Source organism: Hydra vulgaris, chromosome 15, assembly GCF_038396675.1.
Source record: "Hydra vulgaris chromosome 15, alternate assembly HydraT2T_AEP".
NCBI classification, from domain to species: domain Eukaryota; kingdom Metazoa; phylum Cnidaria; class Hydrozoa; order Anthoathecata; family Hydridae; genus Hydra; species Hydra vulgaris.
Genome location: NC_088934.1, coordinates 7237662 through 7255488, shown reverse-complemented (window position 1 = coordinate 7255488; position 17827 = coordinate 7237662). Strand labels below are relative to the sequence as shown.

The 17827-nt window shown below is 27.8% G+C and overlaps 1 protein-coding gene across 2 annotated transcripts in view; it reads right to left on the bottom strand.

The window, feature by feature from the left end:
- Nucleotides 1-4173: 4173 nt before the first annotated feature.
- LOC136072122 (lysophosphatidylcholine acyltransferase 2-like) overlaps nt 4174-17827 on the bottom strand; it is a 64286-nt gene continuing 50632 nt past the window's right edge. For both annotated transcript variants that reach the window (XM_065820532.1, XM_065820531.1), the window contains 3 exons: nt 14166-14264; nt 10827-10968; nt 4174-4690 (listed from right to left, as the gene is read on the bottom strand). In XM_065820532.1, coding sequence (XP_065676604.1) covers nt 4530-4690; nt 10827-10968; nt 14166-14264 — 402 coding nt within the window. In that variant the 3' untranslated portion in view covers nt 4174-4529. The remainder of the gene's footprint in view (nt 4691-10826; nt 10969-14165; nt 14265-17827) is intronic.

The window sequence follows — 17827 nt, the reverse complement described above, 5'->3', positions numbered from 1 at the left end:
TATACATTTTTGTGATTACATAATAAAGATTCGTTAAGATTGAATATACATATAAATATAAAAAAATCACAAACATAAATAATAAAAAAACTTCTGTAATACGAACTGTAAGAAGATTTTGGTTTTTATAAGATTTTTGTAAATCACATAAAAGCAATTTATAATAAAATAAACGCTAAAGTAAAAATAAACGGAGAACTTTTGCAAGTCATAGAAATTTTGAGAAATTTTGAGTAAGGCAAGGTTGCCCTTTATCATTGATTTTATACATCATACAAGCAGAAATATTTTAAACATATAGAAGACAAAAGGAAAAAATAAAAGCAGTCCCTTAGCAACCGAAACATTGCCCCCCCCCCCCCAATAATTTTTCAAATAATTTTGAAGGAATTGACTGAAAAAATACACCCCCCCCCCCACACACACACACACACCAATATAATTTTTGTTCCTACGGGCCTGAAAAGGAATAACTTAAATAATAATAAGTATGCAATGTATGTAAACTCTTAAGCGTGCGATGAATTTCTTAGATTTAGATAATCCTTCTGAAAAAACAACAAAAAAGAAATTTAGTTGAATTGATACGTCAATAATCTACTATTTTCTAATTAAAAACAAAATTAGTTTCAAATACGGGTAAATTCCCCTATTAAATTCATTAGAACAACCGCTTACAAAAAATGGCAAAAGCATAAGACAAAGGTAGAAAACTAATCATAAACAGTGTGGTAATACCTCCAATTATGCACATGGCCAATATTCTTCTTCTATTTATGATATATTATTCTTCCCAGTAAAGAAAAACTACTAATATTAAAAAGAACGAATCGCAGCTTTTTAAAGAAACAAAAAATAAAATACGATAGACTGGGAAAAATAAACCTAACATTAAACTAAAAGCTGTTCAATTGCATTGGCTGCCAAATTAAACAACAAAAAATTAACCGGGGTGTGGAAGAAGCGATGATAAAGGGAAAAGTTGGGACACTTAAGAACAGCCTCGGACACTTAAGAACAAAACAGATTTTACACATGTACTAACAGAAAACAAGGTGTCAAATTTTTTTTTTTATGTATTAACATTTATCCATCAAATTAGAAAAAAAATAATTATTGTGTATCTTAATAATATGCAAAACATAAAAAAAAAATTGTTAAAAAAAGGGCATGTTTCAAAATTGGAGGGTAGCCCCGGACACATAGTTTAACTGTGGTTTAACCTTTTTTTAAAAAAAGTTGCCTTTAAAAATTGCTTCTCAAATATAAGGAATGGGAATGGAAATACCATTGTTTAGAAATATAAACATTAGCTTTTTTTTATTTTTTTTTTATTTTTTTTATACTGTTATTTAGGTGCCCCAAGAAGACCTAACGGTCTTGTCACAGAGCACCGCGGATGTGCATTTAACCAGAAAGTTCACGCCTCCTTCCTTACCGTGACGCGAAAATATGTCCACGGCTCGTTTCGAACCTGGATCTCTTGCTTATAAAGCAAGCGCTCTAACCACTGCGCCACGGCCGCACACAATGAAAATTATTAATGAAAATAAACACTTTTAAAACACTTTTTTCAAATCTAAAGTTTTTTTATTGGAACTAAATGAGTTACTATTAGAGTATAGTAATAGTAGTGATCGGAAAATTTCCGTTTCGGTTTCGGTTACGGCCGAAATTTCGGTCGATCACTAAGTAATAGTATTATTGTGTATTATATCAAATGTATTAATATTTATATACAAAAAGTTGCTCATTTTTAATATGTAAACGAATAAAGTTGTCCGGAATCACCCTCTAAATATGTGTTTGATACCACCCAATCATACCTCATTCACAAATACTTGTTTTAAAACGAGTGAATTAAAGTTTTAAACAAATTTTTTTTTTAATAACTATTGTAAATAAGAAAGTATCTTTAATCAATAAAAAAATTTTAGTTTACATAAAAGTTAGGTATATTAGTATGTGAATCAAATATGATGATCCATCGTACTTCTGGTGGGGAAAACAATATCTTGCACTCCCAGCCAATGGCTTCGGCATATACTGATAGGTATTTTGCATAAGCCATATTTTCACTCAAATAATGTTTTTTAAAATCATATAAAGTAAAAAAAAAATTAATAAAGTATTTAAAATCACATAGCTTCTTTAGTTTAAGCTGTACGTTAAGTGTCCAGAGTTACCCGCCGTCCGGGGCTACCCGACTTTCCGCTATGTTCCTAACTCAACACAGATGCGTGAATCAAGTTTTACTTTACTTAATAGAACGAATATTGACCGTAGGTATCGAATTTCCAGGTAACGGTAAAAACTCTGATTCAATCTAGGATCCGGTTTGCACATCCAAGGTCTATTATTCAATTATATAAATCATTAGCAGTTCCGACGCTAACCTACAGTCTAAAGCTCTGTGAAAATAAAGAGTCAACAATGAAAAGACTCGACACACTTAAGCGTGTCGAGTCTTTTTATTGTTGACTATTTATTTTTACAGAGTGTATATAGTTTTTACTATAGTTGGAGACATTAAAAAGCGATTTTCCTGCGTTCCTTCTAATCACTTGGAAGGAACGCACTAATGTCTCCAAGTATTGTAAAAACTATATACCATTCTCTATTTAAAATTAAGGAAATGTCAATTACATACACCAAAACAAAATAAATCCGCCTTTTAAACAATAAAGTAACCTTTGAAACCATTAACTCCTAACTTAACTACTGTTCAGTTAAATCTTCTTTTTTAGATGATATAAAAGAATTATATAATATTCATAAACTGAATATGAAAACCTTAATGCTGGTTAAAAAAAGTAAAAGTTAATTACTCAGAGTAATTCCTGAAGCTACTCTTCATATTTTGCTACAGGTGGTTCAATGTTGGAATGTAAAACAACAGCGAACAATTTTTAAAAACACACTTGAAGAAAACATTCTTTAATGATACTTTTTTTATCTCTCTTATTTCTTAGTTTGTATTTTTACCTTGTAAATATATTAAACAGAGGGTGATTATTAAAATAATAATAATAATAATAATAATATATATATATATATATATATATATATATATATATATATACACATATATATCAAAAACATTTTTATCAAAATAAAATAAAAAAGAAACACCAAAAATAAGGCCAATGAAACTTTGAAGGCAGCCCATTTTTTGCTTCCTACGATTAAAAAAGTCTTTAATTTAAGTTTTATTTTAGGTGACCCAATAAGTCCTTACGGTCTGTCACAGAACACTACGAAAGAGCATTTATAAAACCTGCCCAGAGGTAGCAAACTAACGCTATTTAATTTATTTCGTTTGGATATAGCGCATATACGTCAAACAAAGTTTTTATGAAATATTTTGTTAGAAAATTTTATACTTAAAATAATTTTTTAACTTGCAACTTGCGCATACCCCAGTGGGCAATAAGACGTACGTTTTGTCCACTTGCTACATACCCTGGAATGTAACAAGTGGACAAAGCCGAGACTTATTGATTTAAACGCTTTTAAAACAATTTAAGTTCTACTAGAAAGCATTACTTTAGACTAGCAATTAAAATGTGAAATTATTATGTAAAGCAAAGAAAAAGCACGGTTGCACTGTACTTTTCTGAACACAAACGTGATAGTTTGCCCCAATTGTTTATTAGAAAAAGAAAGACTCTACATAAGCAAGAGCAATCGGCAATAATCAAAAACGCATTCTAAACAAAACACTAAGCGGTTAACTCGGGCAAAAAGGAAAAAAAATAAAATAATGCACTGCTTTTATTTGAGAATTAAAACTATAAATGTTGATTTGCAGGGCTTTAATCTAATTCTAGCTTATTTTAGACAATTTACTTTGCACTTGCTCGCTTTTATCAGGTTTCAAAAAAAGCGGTTTTGTGAAAAAAATAATTTTACTATATCACAATTGTTTAAGCATTATTAAATGTTTTAATAAAACAGTTGTGATTCAATTCTTTTAAATAAGTGTTTAGTTTTAATTATCTAATGAGGTCCGCTTTAAAAATTAGATACTTGATGTCTCGCGCGTAATTTCGCATTGTAAGTATTATTCGTAATTATTAATTAATAGAAAGCAGCATCATATTTTATATTAACTTCAGGGTTTTATAAGACTAAATTTTACGTAAATCCTGACAGTAACAAGTCTTAGAAACCTTAATCAAAAGTCTTAAACTTTTATCTTGAACTTTAACAATGTTTGTGATTAGTATATATATATATATTCAATAAATAATCGGTCAGTAAAAATGCATTTAATATCCATAAAAAATAAAATACTTAAAATTTTAAATATTTTGTACAAAACAATTTGTTTCAATTTAGGAGCAAAAATACAAAACTTTTACATTAAACTTGGAGCTGTTATGTTTAGCTGTCATAATTATGCTTAAGACCAGTCTCATGGATGATAAAAACAATAAATTAATTTAAATAATTAGTAAACAAATAATTCAAAATCTCAAATTAAATAAAAAAAAAGCACAGTAACAATAAATATTTTTCATGATATATTATTTTCTAGTTTTATAAGCAGATTTTGGCGACATTGATTTTCGATCTTGAGTATTTTCTGCTTTATTGTCAGTTAACAGGGAGTCTTCTTTTAACTTTTGAAAGTGCATAAAAAGTATTCCGTATTCGGGTTTTGCAGAACAAAACTCGGCAAAGTTATCTACAAAAAATATTTTTAGAAAAAATATTTAATTATACAATGTTACGAACTCTCTTAGCGTATTCAAAGACATTTATCGATAAAGCAAGTTAAGACTAGTTGTCTATTAATGGTGTGCTAAAAAAGCACTCAATAAAGTGATAAATCCAGAACTACTGTATATCCAGTATTTTCTTTATGAAAGCAAGTATTTTCCATTTCCGAAAGAACAATTTAGAGTTTCGGTAGGGCGTCATATTTGTGGCAATAAAAAACATGTTTATTCGACACTGCATAAAACACAACAATTGTGAAATGTAAAAAGCCATGAATTCACGACTGAAGATCGTGAATTCATGGCTTTGCAGGAAACAGACAGGCTAGATCCATCATTTCTGCAACTACTTTTGCAGACCACATTATGGCAAGAATCAAGTCGAGTTCATCAATTGAACTCAACATGGTTTCATCAAACATAGTATTATAAAACATATTGTATTGTCTCCAGAAGTAGTACCGATTCCAAATCTATAACTTTAGTTTTAGACTTATAACTGAATTGTTTATTTCAGAAACCCTTTAAGTGATATTTTTTTCAAATATCACTTGATTTTGATCAAATATCACATGAACTATTCAATGAGTTGTATTTTGTCTTGAAATTTTCGTTTATTGCAGAAACCCTTTAAGTGAAATTACATGGCGGCTTTCTGGAGTAAACTGTATATTTTGTGTACATAGCATGAAAACAAAAAAAGCTAAAATGTACATTTAACAGGAAGGTGAACAGGAAGGTGAAGCCTATAAATCTAAAGAGTAGGTTTGCTCTATAATACTACATTATTTGAAAACTAAAGTTCCAAGTGGAACTAGGCATCTAATTCATTTTCAATGATGACTCTTCCGAGGAAAACAAAAATCATGGCATAGTGAAATTCTTGATGAACCTTATTTATATTAAAAATTGTTTGTCATTACATCCCAATCAGACGTCACTCATTTTTACACTTTGATCGAGGTTTTGGCTGCATCAAACGTGTTGTTTGAAGAGTTGACACATTAAATCAGTATATTAAGATGATTTTTAAATTAAGTAAATGAGTTTTACTGTTCACCAAGTAACAAACAACATGATCTACTTTGATAATAATTGGTGGCCACAATATTACAAGCCTGCAACATTGATGTAGCGCATGACGATGAGTAGAATAAAAACTCAAACAATAGGCTTGGCTTATATGCATTAGGGTGTCCAAAAACATATCATAAATCGAATTTTAATGTGCGGAATACTACATTTAGCATAATTTTATCCATAAAGAAAAACAAAACAAAAAATTAAGTTTTTAGCTCAAGCGGAAGGTTATTTAGGTGAATTCACTTTTAATTTATTAAGTAAAACTTGACTTAATAATAACTTAGTTCATATTATTCGAATTACAATTTTCACCTAAGCAAACAATAAAACTGCTGCATGTTAAACAAACAAATATGCTTGTCGTAAACTTTTTAAGTAAATTTTTTTACAAAATAAATAATCAATTTTAAGGAGAAATTTGTTTTAAATGCAACAAAATGAACAGCAAACAATTTTTTAAAATGCAGGCGCATGCGCATATACAGCATTTTTTAACGTTTGAATTTAATTTTTAGACATAGAACAAACTCCAAACATATATGTTTATACTTATGTTAAATAAGGATGCTTTGCAAAAAATTACAATGATTGGATCCTGGGAACAAAAAGCCCTAAAGTTTTAGCTACAACTGCCCTAAACTTAAGAGCAACAAGGTGATAGGTAATTTTTTTTACTATTCTCAACTAAATCTATATTTGTCGATAAAATTTAAAAGTGACACAAAAATCTTTTAACGTTCGAAAACTATGAGATATAAAAGTTTGCCCTTTTCAACATCAAAAAATCACTTTTTTCAAACATCAAAAAATAATATAACATAATGTAAAATAACATAAACCAATATTATTAATACAAATAATATTTAACTAAATAATTTTTAAATCTTTCTTTGTAGCGTTCTTTGAAACCATTTTACGGCTCTTCTGAACTACCTAAATTACAAATACATAAATTTATAAAAAGTACTACATATACATTAAAAACCATTATTATTAATAACAACTAAAAATCACATTTATATTTCGTATTATTGAAGAAAATACCTGGAGAGTATCCTGAAGCCTGTCTTCATTGTGTGTTCTCTCTATGAAATCTTGAATTAACTTAATGTGGCGTTCTGCATGGTCATTTACAACTGCAAGTGCTCTTACACACTTTGAAAAGTAAGTAAAAGACTGGGAAACTTCCTCATTTTCACATGCATCGATGCCTTTTTCTTTCCATAGCAGAATTTCCTTCTTGGAGATCTCCAATAGCAAGAACAAAAGGTAGGACTGCTCGTTGACAAAGTCTTCTAACTTTGATATAGGAATAATTTCAACCTTAGTTTCAGGTCTCTTTTTAATCAGACCTTTTAATTCCGGGATATCTTAAGAAAGCAGTTTGTTTAACATGTTGGTCTTAACTTTGGTTTTCAGATCCTTATCAGCAAGAGGAAAAATGACTTGTTGCGGACACATTATACCAAGTGTGACGCTTAAGACTTTGGTAAAGAACCTTTCCTATTGCTGTAAATTCTTTAAACTCGTCTACTGTTTGTAACTGAAAAGCAATATCGAACGCCATTAAATCATTTGAAGGTGCTTGAGAAGCATTAGGGCTTTTTAGAAAGAAGAGTCCATGAAAAAATACTATGCAGTTGGTTGCGACTTTCAGATGATTTATTGTATTTTTTCCAACTGTTTCGGAATCAGCAGGGTGATACTTTTGAGTCATCTGAATAACCAGTAAATATATACAGTCAGCCATAAACCTTGCTTCATGATGAGCTCCAGGCTGTTTAAATGAAAAGTTCGATAACTCAGCTCCTAGAAAAAATGCCATAAGCTCACAAAGATACTTGTAATCACGTCTCTGAAAAGTTTTCTTATGAAGAGCTGTAATACAAAACTCTTTAGTATCCAAGGCAAGTTTGAACAGTAATGAGCCGGGCCTGAAAGCATCTTGAGACCAGTCAAACTTTACAATTCTCTCAAGTTTGTTTACATCTTCGTAAATCTGCAGCCATAGTTTTTGGAGAATTACATAAAGTTTTTTGCTGGGACTACTTGTAGGACCAAATATTTCTTTCATCACATGAGCCACATGTCTTTCATAAATGTGATGTCTTCACATTAACCAGAGAACCGGTCTTTTAAGGGCATAGGAAATAATAATACTTACAGCACCTTTATTTTTACCAGTGTTACTGGATGTTGTGTCAGAACACAATCCAATAATCTGATCTGACATTTCATAGTATTCAAGCATTGTTTGAATTGCAATGGCTTGATCACTTCCCTTGGAGCTTTCAATTTTTAAGATGCCAAGAAGAAAGTCTAGTGGACCATACTCTGGTGAAGATGTGCTGATAGCAATTCTATCCTCATATTTAGAAATTCCTTTTTCCCAATCGTATCTTTTCAAAATCTTGGTATCGAAATGTACCACAACTTTTAAACCTCTTATTTTATCAATGTTTTCGTCTCTAATTATGTGTGCCTCAGACTCCACAACATTATGAGTTTTCCTGTTTAGAGTTGATCTTGATATCAAGATATTATCAATATTAACTCCACCAGCCTTGTAAAGAGAAGACAAAAGACACATACCCGGCCTGACTCCAATTCCAAATCTGGTCATAATTGGAATCCAATTGTTAAGAATATTTTCCATACTTAACTGAAGGCAAACTTTGATGTCACTCTGAAACCTTTTCTGTTTTTTCTGGACTTTAGCTGGAGGTAAATATAGTTCGTCGCACTCAGTTTGATTGTCACTATCTGTGCTTGAAAAGTCACTTTCCAAATAGCTAATCTCCTTTTTCTTATTTTTATCTCTATGTCTTTGGATTTTTTCAGACATCTTAATTATTTTTTCTTGTGCCCTGTGAGCATTTTAAAAAAATTTATTGTCCATGTTCCCGAATTTGACCATATCCCCTCTCAGACAAAGCCTCAAGAATTTAATGTCTTCCTTCTTAGCCTCATCATCCCTATTTTTATCACTTTTTATTAAATCAAATATGTTTGTTTTATTAATAGAGAAGTTAAATCAAATATGTTTGTTTTATTAATGAAAACATCATTAAATCCAGCCTGCTCCCATAAATTGACAAGCTCTCTCAGAATACAGACACCAGTAACTATCTGCTTAGTATTCTCTCTGCACACTCCATCAGCAAACCTGGAGCATCTTAAATACGTCTTCGCGGAAGCAACTGGACAACAAATTTTGATGTTGATCTGGGTGGTGCTAAAAAGTTTAAAAAAAAAACAACATTAAAATGTTAACATTAAACGTGTAAAAAATGTAATGCTTTTGTTAATTACTTTCAGATTTACCTTATGCTTTTTTCAAGATTAAGCCAGTAATATCTTCTGAGCATTTCTCCATTTGTTGGAAGTCTATTAGGGGCAAAACTCTGTAAAGGAAACCCTAGCAAATAAAATTGTCTCCTCTTCCTTGTAGCTTTTGATGCATCATCAATATCTGTTCTCAGTGAATTAATGTGATAATATATGTTTAGAGACATTTTCTAAAATTTATTTTATTGAAAAAATTCTCATTAGACGCATTTGTAGTATACAACTAAAGATTATAGTATATTCTATAATATATACAAAAAATAATGAAAAAATAGTGAAACTGGTAAATAAGTTTTATATACAAGTTCAAATCTGTGTTTTAGACGAATTTCTTGGTTGAAAACAACTTTTTAACTTGATTTCAACTTTAATTATATAGTGGCTTGAGTTAAACTTACGCATCATTAGTTTTTATTGTTTATAAAACACGCATCATTTATTTTTATTGTTGGCAATGCTTTTGTCGAAACATAAATAAAAATTGACTCGGATAAAAATCAATTTTAAATCAAAATTTATTTATTATAAATTATTATATAAAAGTGAATTCACCTAAATAACCTTCCGCTTGAGCTAAAAACTTAATTTTTGTTTTTGTTTTTCTTTATGGATAAAAGTATGCTAAATGTAGTATTCCGCACATTAAAATTCGATTTATGATATATTTTTGGGACACCCTAATATGCATAAACAAAATGTTTAATGTTATAGTATGTTTTATATTTTCTCGTTTGTCTTTGATTATTTCTTTATTTTGTGTACTTAATTTAACTTAGTTTTTAACTTTTCTTTGATTTTTAATAAATTTAAACATAAAGATAATATACTTTTTTTGTTTACAACCTATAACTTTTTTATTTAGTAAGTTTTTATTTATTTACTAAGTTTTATTTTATTGCAGAAAACCGTCAAGAACAAAAATTTTGAAAAAGTTTTGCACAAAAAATAAAACTTTTTAAATTAACTCTAAGCATTATTTGTTTTTTTAATACAATAAAAAACACTTTAAATTTTTTCCTAAACCAAAACCTTCAGTAATTTTAAAATTTAGAATTTTCTTTAGTTTTTCAAAAATTAAAAAAAGCGCACTTAACGGGTGAAATAAACAATTCAATTTTAGTTTTAATGTTTGTAGAAGTGACTGGGGAAGCAACCATCTCAGGTCTACTCAAAAACACAGAGCAACACATATTTACCTTTCTTCATAACAACCCTCGACCAAGTATTCATTATCTCTTCATTAAGCTTAATAAAGCATAAAATTTCAATTCAGCTTTTTAATTAGAGAAAATTAAAGAAAATGTTAAAACTTTTTATACATTAAAATAAATTGAATACCAAAATAAAGATTTTAATAAATTGATTTTTATAATTTTATTTAAATTATAATTTTTATATAAATTTATTTAAATATATAAAAAAAGATTTAATAAATTAAAAAAATCTTAATAAAATTTTAAAAAATTTTAATAAATAAATTGAATACCAAAATACAAATAACTATTAAAGATTTTTTTGTTAATAAAACAAGTGAAAATTTTTTCTACAAAACGCTTGGTTAAGTTTAACAAAGAGATAAATATACCGCCCTTGTCCATTAAAGTAAATCTAAAATATTTGCTAATAATGAAAAAAGTTCAAAATTCTTTATTCAAATTCAAGTAAACTTACTGAAATCAATATGATCTGCATTTGAAGGATTCATATCTTTGAATATTTTTCCAATAAATGAATCACCTAGTTGCATAGAATTTCTGAGAAAAGTAGATAAACTAGCATATGTTAAAAATCCATCATCATCTTCATCAAGCATCTAGATAAAATGAAAAAAATTTTTTTTTTGATACTTTCAATACTATCAATAGAATTCCTTATTTTTTAAAAAGAGCCTTGTAAAATGTAATATAGTTGTTTTTCATTGAAAAAATATATTTAATCATATTTGGGATCTTTATGAAGCCTTAAAATATAACAAACAGTAAACTGTGAATACAAAATTTTACTTATTAGAAAGATAAGCCAGGAGGGCTTAGTTAACAATGGTTGGTAGGTAATTCCTCAACAGTTTAGGACTCAATTTTTTGGTAGGCAGATTATGTTTATTAAATGATCTGCATCTTTTAGATTCAGATTTGCTCAAATATAAGCGGATCTTAAGAATGTTTTGACATTGATTTAAGCTTACTGAATTTGTCGTTTTATGTTTTGACATTGACTTAAGCTTACTGAATTTGTCATTTTATGTTTTGACATTATTTAACAAGTTTAAATTTATTGTTACCAGAACTTGAAGCATTTATAGGCTGTATGCAGATCTATCTGTTTTTTCCGTCTTGTTGCTCAAAGTCTGGGTCTATGTTCTATGGATGTAAACTTGCGTGTTAACATTTAGTGGAACGAACATAAACGTTTACAATATGAAAAACCATATTTTGCCTACACTAAGCATTTTTCTGCTCTAACCTTTCATTCACACGTGTTGTATTCAAGATTTATTGATTTTTGACACTTTGAAAAACATGTAAATTACGGAACGGATTTAACCATTGTGTTTTTTATAAAACAAGAAATGTAATAGTGTTATGCAAAATATAAATTAAAAAAAGAAAGGCAAAGATTGTTAAAAACAAAAACAAACAGCGAAGTGACAAAAATTTATTTGATTTAATTTAAAAACGATGTGAAGCGCAACGACCATGTCAAATTTAATAGAACTTTGTTTAAAATATTTTAGAATTTCATTAAGTGTAAAGAGATTAAAATTGTAACAGTAGTATTTGTTAAAAGTTATTGTCATATAAGCAAAGAAGATAAAGTAAAACTTTAACAACAACTTCTAGATACAGTACAACATCAACAACTTGCAGTTGCTTCAGATTTAATTCAGACTTATGGTATCATCTTCTTATTAAAGTTCTTGTTATCAAAGATTTACAAATACAATTATTTATAGAAAAAATTTTGAAAAATTGAAAAAAAACAAAGATAAACATCAAAAATGTTTAACAGAAACTATTTTAGCTTTAGTAGATTTTATTAAATTTGTTAATCAAAAAGTAAAAGTTTTTTTTCTGTCCAATTTAATAAAAAAAAATCAAAGTTTGCTAATTTACTACCAAGAATATGGATCATCTGTAACTAAAGCATCATAAAGAATATGGATCATCTGTAACTAAAGCATAACTAAAATACTATGATTCAGTTATTTTTTTTGTCTTTTATTAACATTTTTGAAGTGATTTACTCTAAAGAAACGATTTTGTTAAGAGTAAATTCTTATTCACGTTGCTACAAAGCATATGTAAGGTGTGTAAAAATATTGTTAGAAAATCTTCTCATCTAAAAGATTCATACGATTTATTCTGTAGAAAAGCAATCCAAGATCCCTTGAATATAGAAAGTGATATATTTACTGTCACAGTTGTACCAGATATTTATACCCGATATACTCGCTACCATAAATCATCATAAGTTGATTTTGTTTCTGATCATTATCCTTTGCAAATATAAAATATGCAGAACCTAATGAAAGATTAACAGAAAACAATGCTTTGGTCATTATACATAACAAAGATAAAAAATGATCTGTTTGGAAAAGAAAAAATACGTAAAACATTTAAAAATTTGACTACCATGCATATGATGAAAGGAATATATTCAACATTTGTTTTACCTTTATGGAAGGTAAAACAAACGTTGAATATATTCTATATTTTTAAATGGAAGCTGTAAAGGTCGAATATATTCTATATTTTTAAATGGAAGCTGTAAACCTTTGCAAAACAAACTAATATTCTTGTCATAAAATTAGTTTGTGATGCTCAGATTTTTGCAAAAGTGCAAAAATAAGATAGAGAATTCAGATAAAAACACTGACTCGGAGATGAATGACATCGAAAGTTAAAATGAAAATGACTATGATGATATGCTCTTTTTTGAAGATAATTTTTAAACTGTCTATGTCTATTCTAGGTATTTTTATCTTTTAAGTTTTATTATGAAAAGTTTTTAAAAGGTGAAAATGCAAAATTTTTGATGTCGTGTTATTTTTTTATATAATTAACATCAGCTAGTTTAAAAATAAAAAATATAGAAAAAGAAAAGGCGGGAGAGGGCGGGCGTGTAGGACGGTACAGTTTTCTCTCTTATAACTACTTAAAATAACTCAATATTTGTACAGATAGGTAATTAAAAACAATAAAGTATATTTTTATATTGTTTTCTGTAAAATTTTTGTTTATGCAAAATACTTTAACTCGTGTTTCCCTGACAAATATTTAGCCATGAATTTACAGTCGTAAATATTTTATATTTACAACAAAATAGTTATATTTTAGTCTTAAAATGATATAAATACCTTGGCTCATTGTAGATCCCTAGTTAAACATAAACAATAATTCTTTTAAAATTCCATTAATGTACTGTTGTTCAAAAACATTTAAATAAAAATGTTACTGTGAATTTCAACAGTATTTACAATCAAATCACACAGAAGAAACACAAAAAGAAACAATTTATTTTTTGTTAGAAACTTTTTTTTATAGGTACAAACTGTACAATGAATTACTAATCCCCTTTAAAAGTTGACATTAAAGTTTTTTCTTAAAAGAAATTTAAATGTTAATTAAAAAAAAAGTTTTAAGTTTAAATTTAAAAAATTTGTTAATTAGTCAGATTTTGCATCTTTGTGTTTATTTGTAATATTTATATAACTATATGATTAACTATATGTTTTTAAATGGCAAAAATGTGTAAAGCGTAAATCCACAAATCAATATTAATAACTTTAAATTTGTGACATAAATGTAGTGAGTATTATGTGACATAAATGTAGTGAGTATTATGTATTTATAAATCAAATTCATAAATTATAACAATAATTAATTTTTTTAAATTTTCATTTTAAGTTTTCTTTTGCTTTTTATAATCTAGTTATGAATGGATTTTTTTTTGTAGTTAGTTATAAACAGATCAAAATAAGCATAACACAAAACACATAATAAAACTGACCAAGAATGCACGCTTTATTTTTTCCTCTGTATTCAATGGTTTTAGTATCAAGAATGTTCCAACCAAATATTCACGGAAACTTATGACATGATTTTTATCCTAAGAAAAAAAAATCAATAAAAATATATATATTAAGACACAAAGTTTTTTTAATAGAAAAGATAAACTATCATCTTTGTCGTCATCATGATCATCATGATCATTCATCATCATCATGATCATCATCATGATCATCATCATCATCATTATCAAAACTCCATTCTCTTTACATGGTGATACCCAATCTTTACTATACATTCCTAAACTACCCTAATATTCCCTAAGACACATTATCAGGTTCACTTATTATTCCCAATGTCTTTCTAACATTATTACTTCTTTTCCTATCTTTAAGAGTCATACCACACATTTATCTGATCACTACCTTTGCACTGTTTTTTTGAGATGGTTGACATCATCAACCTTAGGGATAGTTTTTGAATATTTCTTAGCTGCTCTTTTATTAAAAGAGTGTTACATAAAGAAACTTGTATTTAACACATCTGCTAATGAGCATATTCTTAGCTCTTCATTGACTTTCACATAACTTAATGCAGAAAAAACAAAAAAGTCAAGATTTACTTAAGATTTAGGATAAACAATAGAACTTGTTTCAATAAATACCTGCAGAACTACTTTTTGCAATTTTTTATTACTTGTGGTTTTTTAAAATTTGTCAAAAAAGAACATTTTTTAGATGCGTAACTACAACTGAATATCATTAAACTCTTTAGAGAAAGTTTCAAAGCTAAAAAAAAGAAAAAGACTGAGATTCAAATCTTAATGTACATCAAACTTTATTTTAAATATTTCAGTCACATATAACTATGAAAATGATTATTTGCCTCACAATAATACTGCTTATGTTGTTCTTTTTCTTGGCTAAATACATTCTTACTTTGACTGCAAAATTCTTTCTAAAATCTTGATTTTTTTTGTTTTACCTATATATACTACATGAATGAAATGTTTTGAAGAAGATGTAGAACAAGTGTTATAACAAATATGGCATGTCTTACTATTGTTCTTGCAGATTCACATTCACCAAAACAATTAGCAATAACTGACTTGTGTTTGAATTGTCATAAATAAAACCACAACTCATCCCCAGTAACAACATCATATAGTTTCCATAGATTGTTTCTGAATAGGGACAAATGTTCCGCGTGTCTTAATTCTATCCTTTTATTTTGTTAATTTGTGGGATACCCAATGTGATGCTCGTTGTGTTTTTTTAAAAGAGCTGTGAAAAATATAATTGATTGTAAAAATAATCATTTAAATCAATTGATGTCAAGGTTTTAATTGTATCATGTATTGCACGAGGTTTTAATTGCTTATTCAACCCTCATCCTCAGTTGCTTCTCTCATCTTCAACTCAATCCTCCATCATCAGTTGCTTCTTTCCTTTAAAGATATAAGCCTGATATTTAAAAAAGTTCTTGTAATTCCTTCACCAGAAAATGGTGCATAAAACAATGTTTTGATGTCTGGTGCATATAACAATGTTTTGATGTCTGGTGCATATAACAATGTTTTGATGTCTGGTGCATATAACAATGTTTTAATGTCTGGTGCATATAACAATGTTTTGATGTCTGGTGCATATAACAATGTTATGATGTCTGGTGCATATAACAATGTTTTGATGTGCATATAACAATGTTTGTTATAATGATGTTCTAATTCCAAAGTTCAAAGATTTTAAATGTTTTTCCAGTTAAAGAAATTTTCAGAAGTATTTTTCAAATGTTATGAGATTGACATTCTGTAATATGTGTTTACAAAAAAGAATTACATAACACAGTTGTCCAAAAAGGGGTCCTAACCTCCTCAGAAATGACCCAAAAAATCCCTTGGAAAGGTGATTCTATAGATAATAGGGATCACTTTAAAGAAAAAATTAAAATCTTTTTTTTATGTCTGCAGGAGAAAATTTAAAGTTTCTGCCTAAATACACCAAAAATCTTTATTATCTAAAAATGTTTGCACAGCCAAAAGTTCAAAAAAACAATTTTTCTTGCCTTAAATTTTACAAATATCACAAACTAATATCCCTTAGATTCAAAATTATGTTTCAATAAAGAATATTTGTATCTACATTCTATCACTAGTATATCAATATACAATATAGCAGGCTTGGTCGGGAAGTGGGAGCGATCGCTCTTGATTACTGACCACAAAAATAATATTTAGTTGCAAAAAACTGGCCCGGTTTTGTAGTTGTTTTGAGATCATTTAAGTTTATGTAGGTCCGTAAAAAAATTTTTGTTTTACGGACATTCATGGAAACATACATAAACTTGAATGTTCTCAAAACATCTTGGTGCGGAAGAATAAAAAGAATATCCGCGAACACTAAAAAACCCGCCAAATCTTTGAACAAACTAATTCTATTGGTTTAAAAAATACGCTGACTAAGCAAAATAAAGTTCTAGAGTTTTCTGTTGAATTGTTATAAAAATTGTATTATTTGAATTTTGTGGATATTTCTAGCATATATTGTTTTAAGAACATATATTATACGAACTAATACTTTAATACTATGGCTCATTCTCGGAGCCACATCTGCAAAACCGTAAATCTTTTAAACTAATATTACTTGTTTACAAAAATAAGTGTTTTAAATATATATTTTTTAAATTGTCAAAATTTTGAAAGTTTATTATGTATTATTGATTTTTATTTTTATTAGTATATTCTTATTTTTTAGTTAAAAGTATGTATTTTTTATGTAAATGAAATTATGTGCGTCTGTTTTTTATTCTAATGTAATCTTTTAAAGCAATTTTTACGATTTATTTGTTAAACAAAAAGACTTTCAACAATAATTGTGTTTTCAATGAAATTGTTAATGATCATCGAAGTTTAATAAAACTAATTATGAAATAAACTTAATAAAAGTTTCTGGTTATTAAACACAAACATGCATACAATGTAACTTGCGCTATATATATATATATATATATATATATATATATATATATATATATATATATATATATATATATATATATATATATATATATATATATATATTTGGAAAGTTATTAAATATAAAGAAAAGTTTTTAAGTTCTTACATATTGGTTTACTAGCTCTAAATATTTTCGCTTCAGTTGCGATTCTTACAAACTCATTATCCTTTAACTTAAAGTTACTTTTTTCTATTTTAAATACTAATTAAAATTAAAAAGCCCACTCGCTAAACATCATTAGCGATATTATGAAGCAGTTCCATTTCCTCTTCATAAAGTATTTTTAGATGATTTTTATCTTTTTAGTTGATTTCTATCTAGTTAATTTAATTTCTACAGTAACAAAATGATTTAATTATTTGATTATTCATCTTACTAAGAAGAATTGTTTCAAATATGCTAAAATTTTCTCGCAAAACATAAAATTGTTATTAAAAAAATTAACATTTTATTTATAAAATAAGTTAGTTTAAATAAAACTAAAGCTAGCGTTAAAATATACTAGTATCTTGTTAGACTTTTCGGGGCTATTTTTATATTGGATGCCTTTTTATGTGTGACACCGTAAAAATGACTAAAAAAAAGTCTTCTTGACTATTTCGGGGCGCCTAACATTGCGGGGCCCGGGACTATAGCCCCCTTTAAC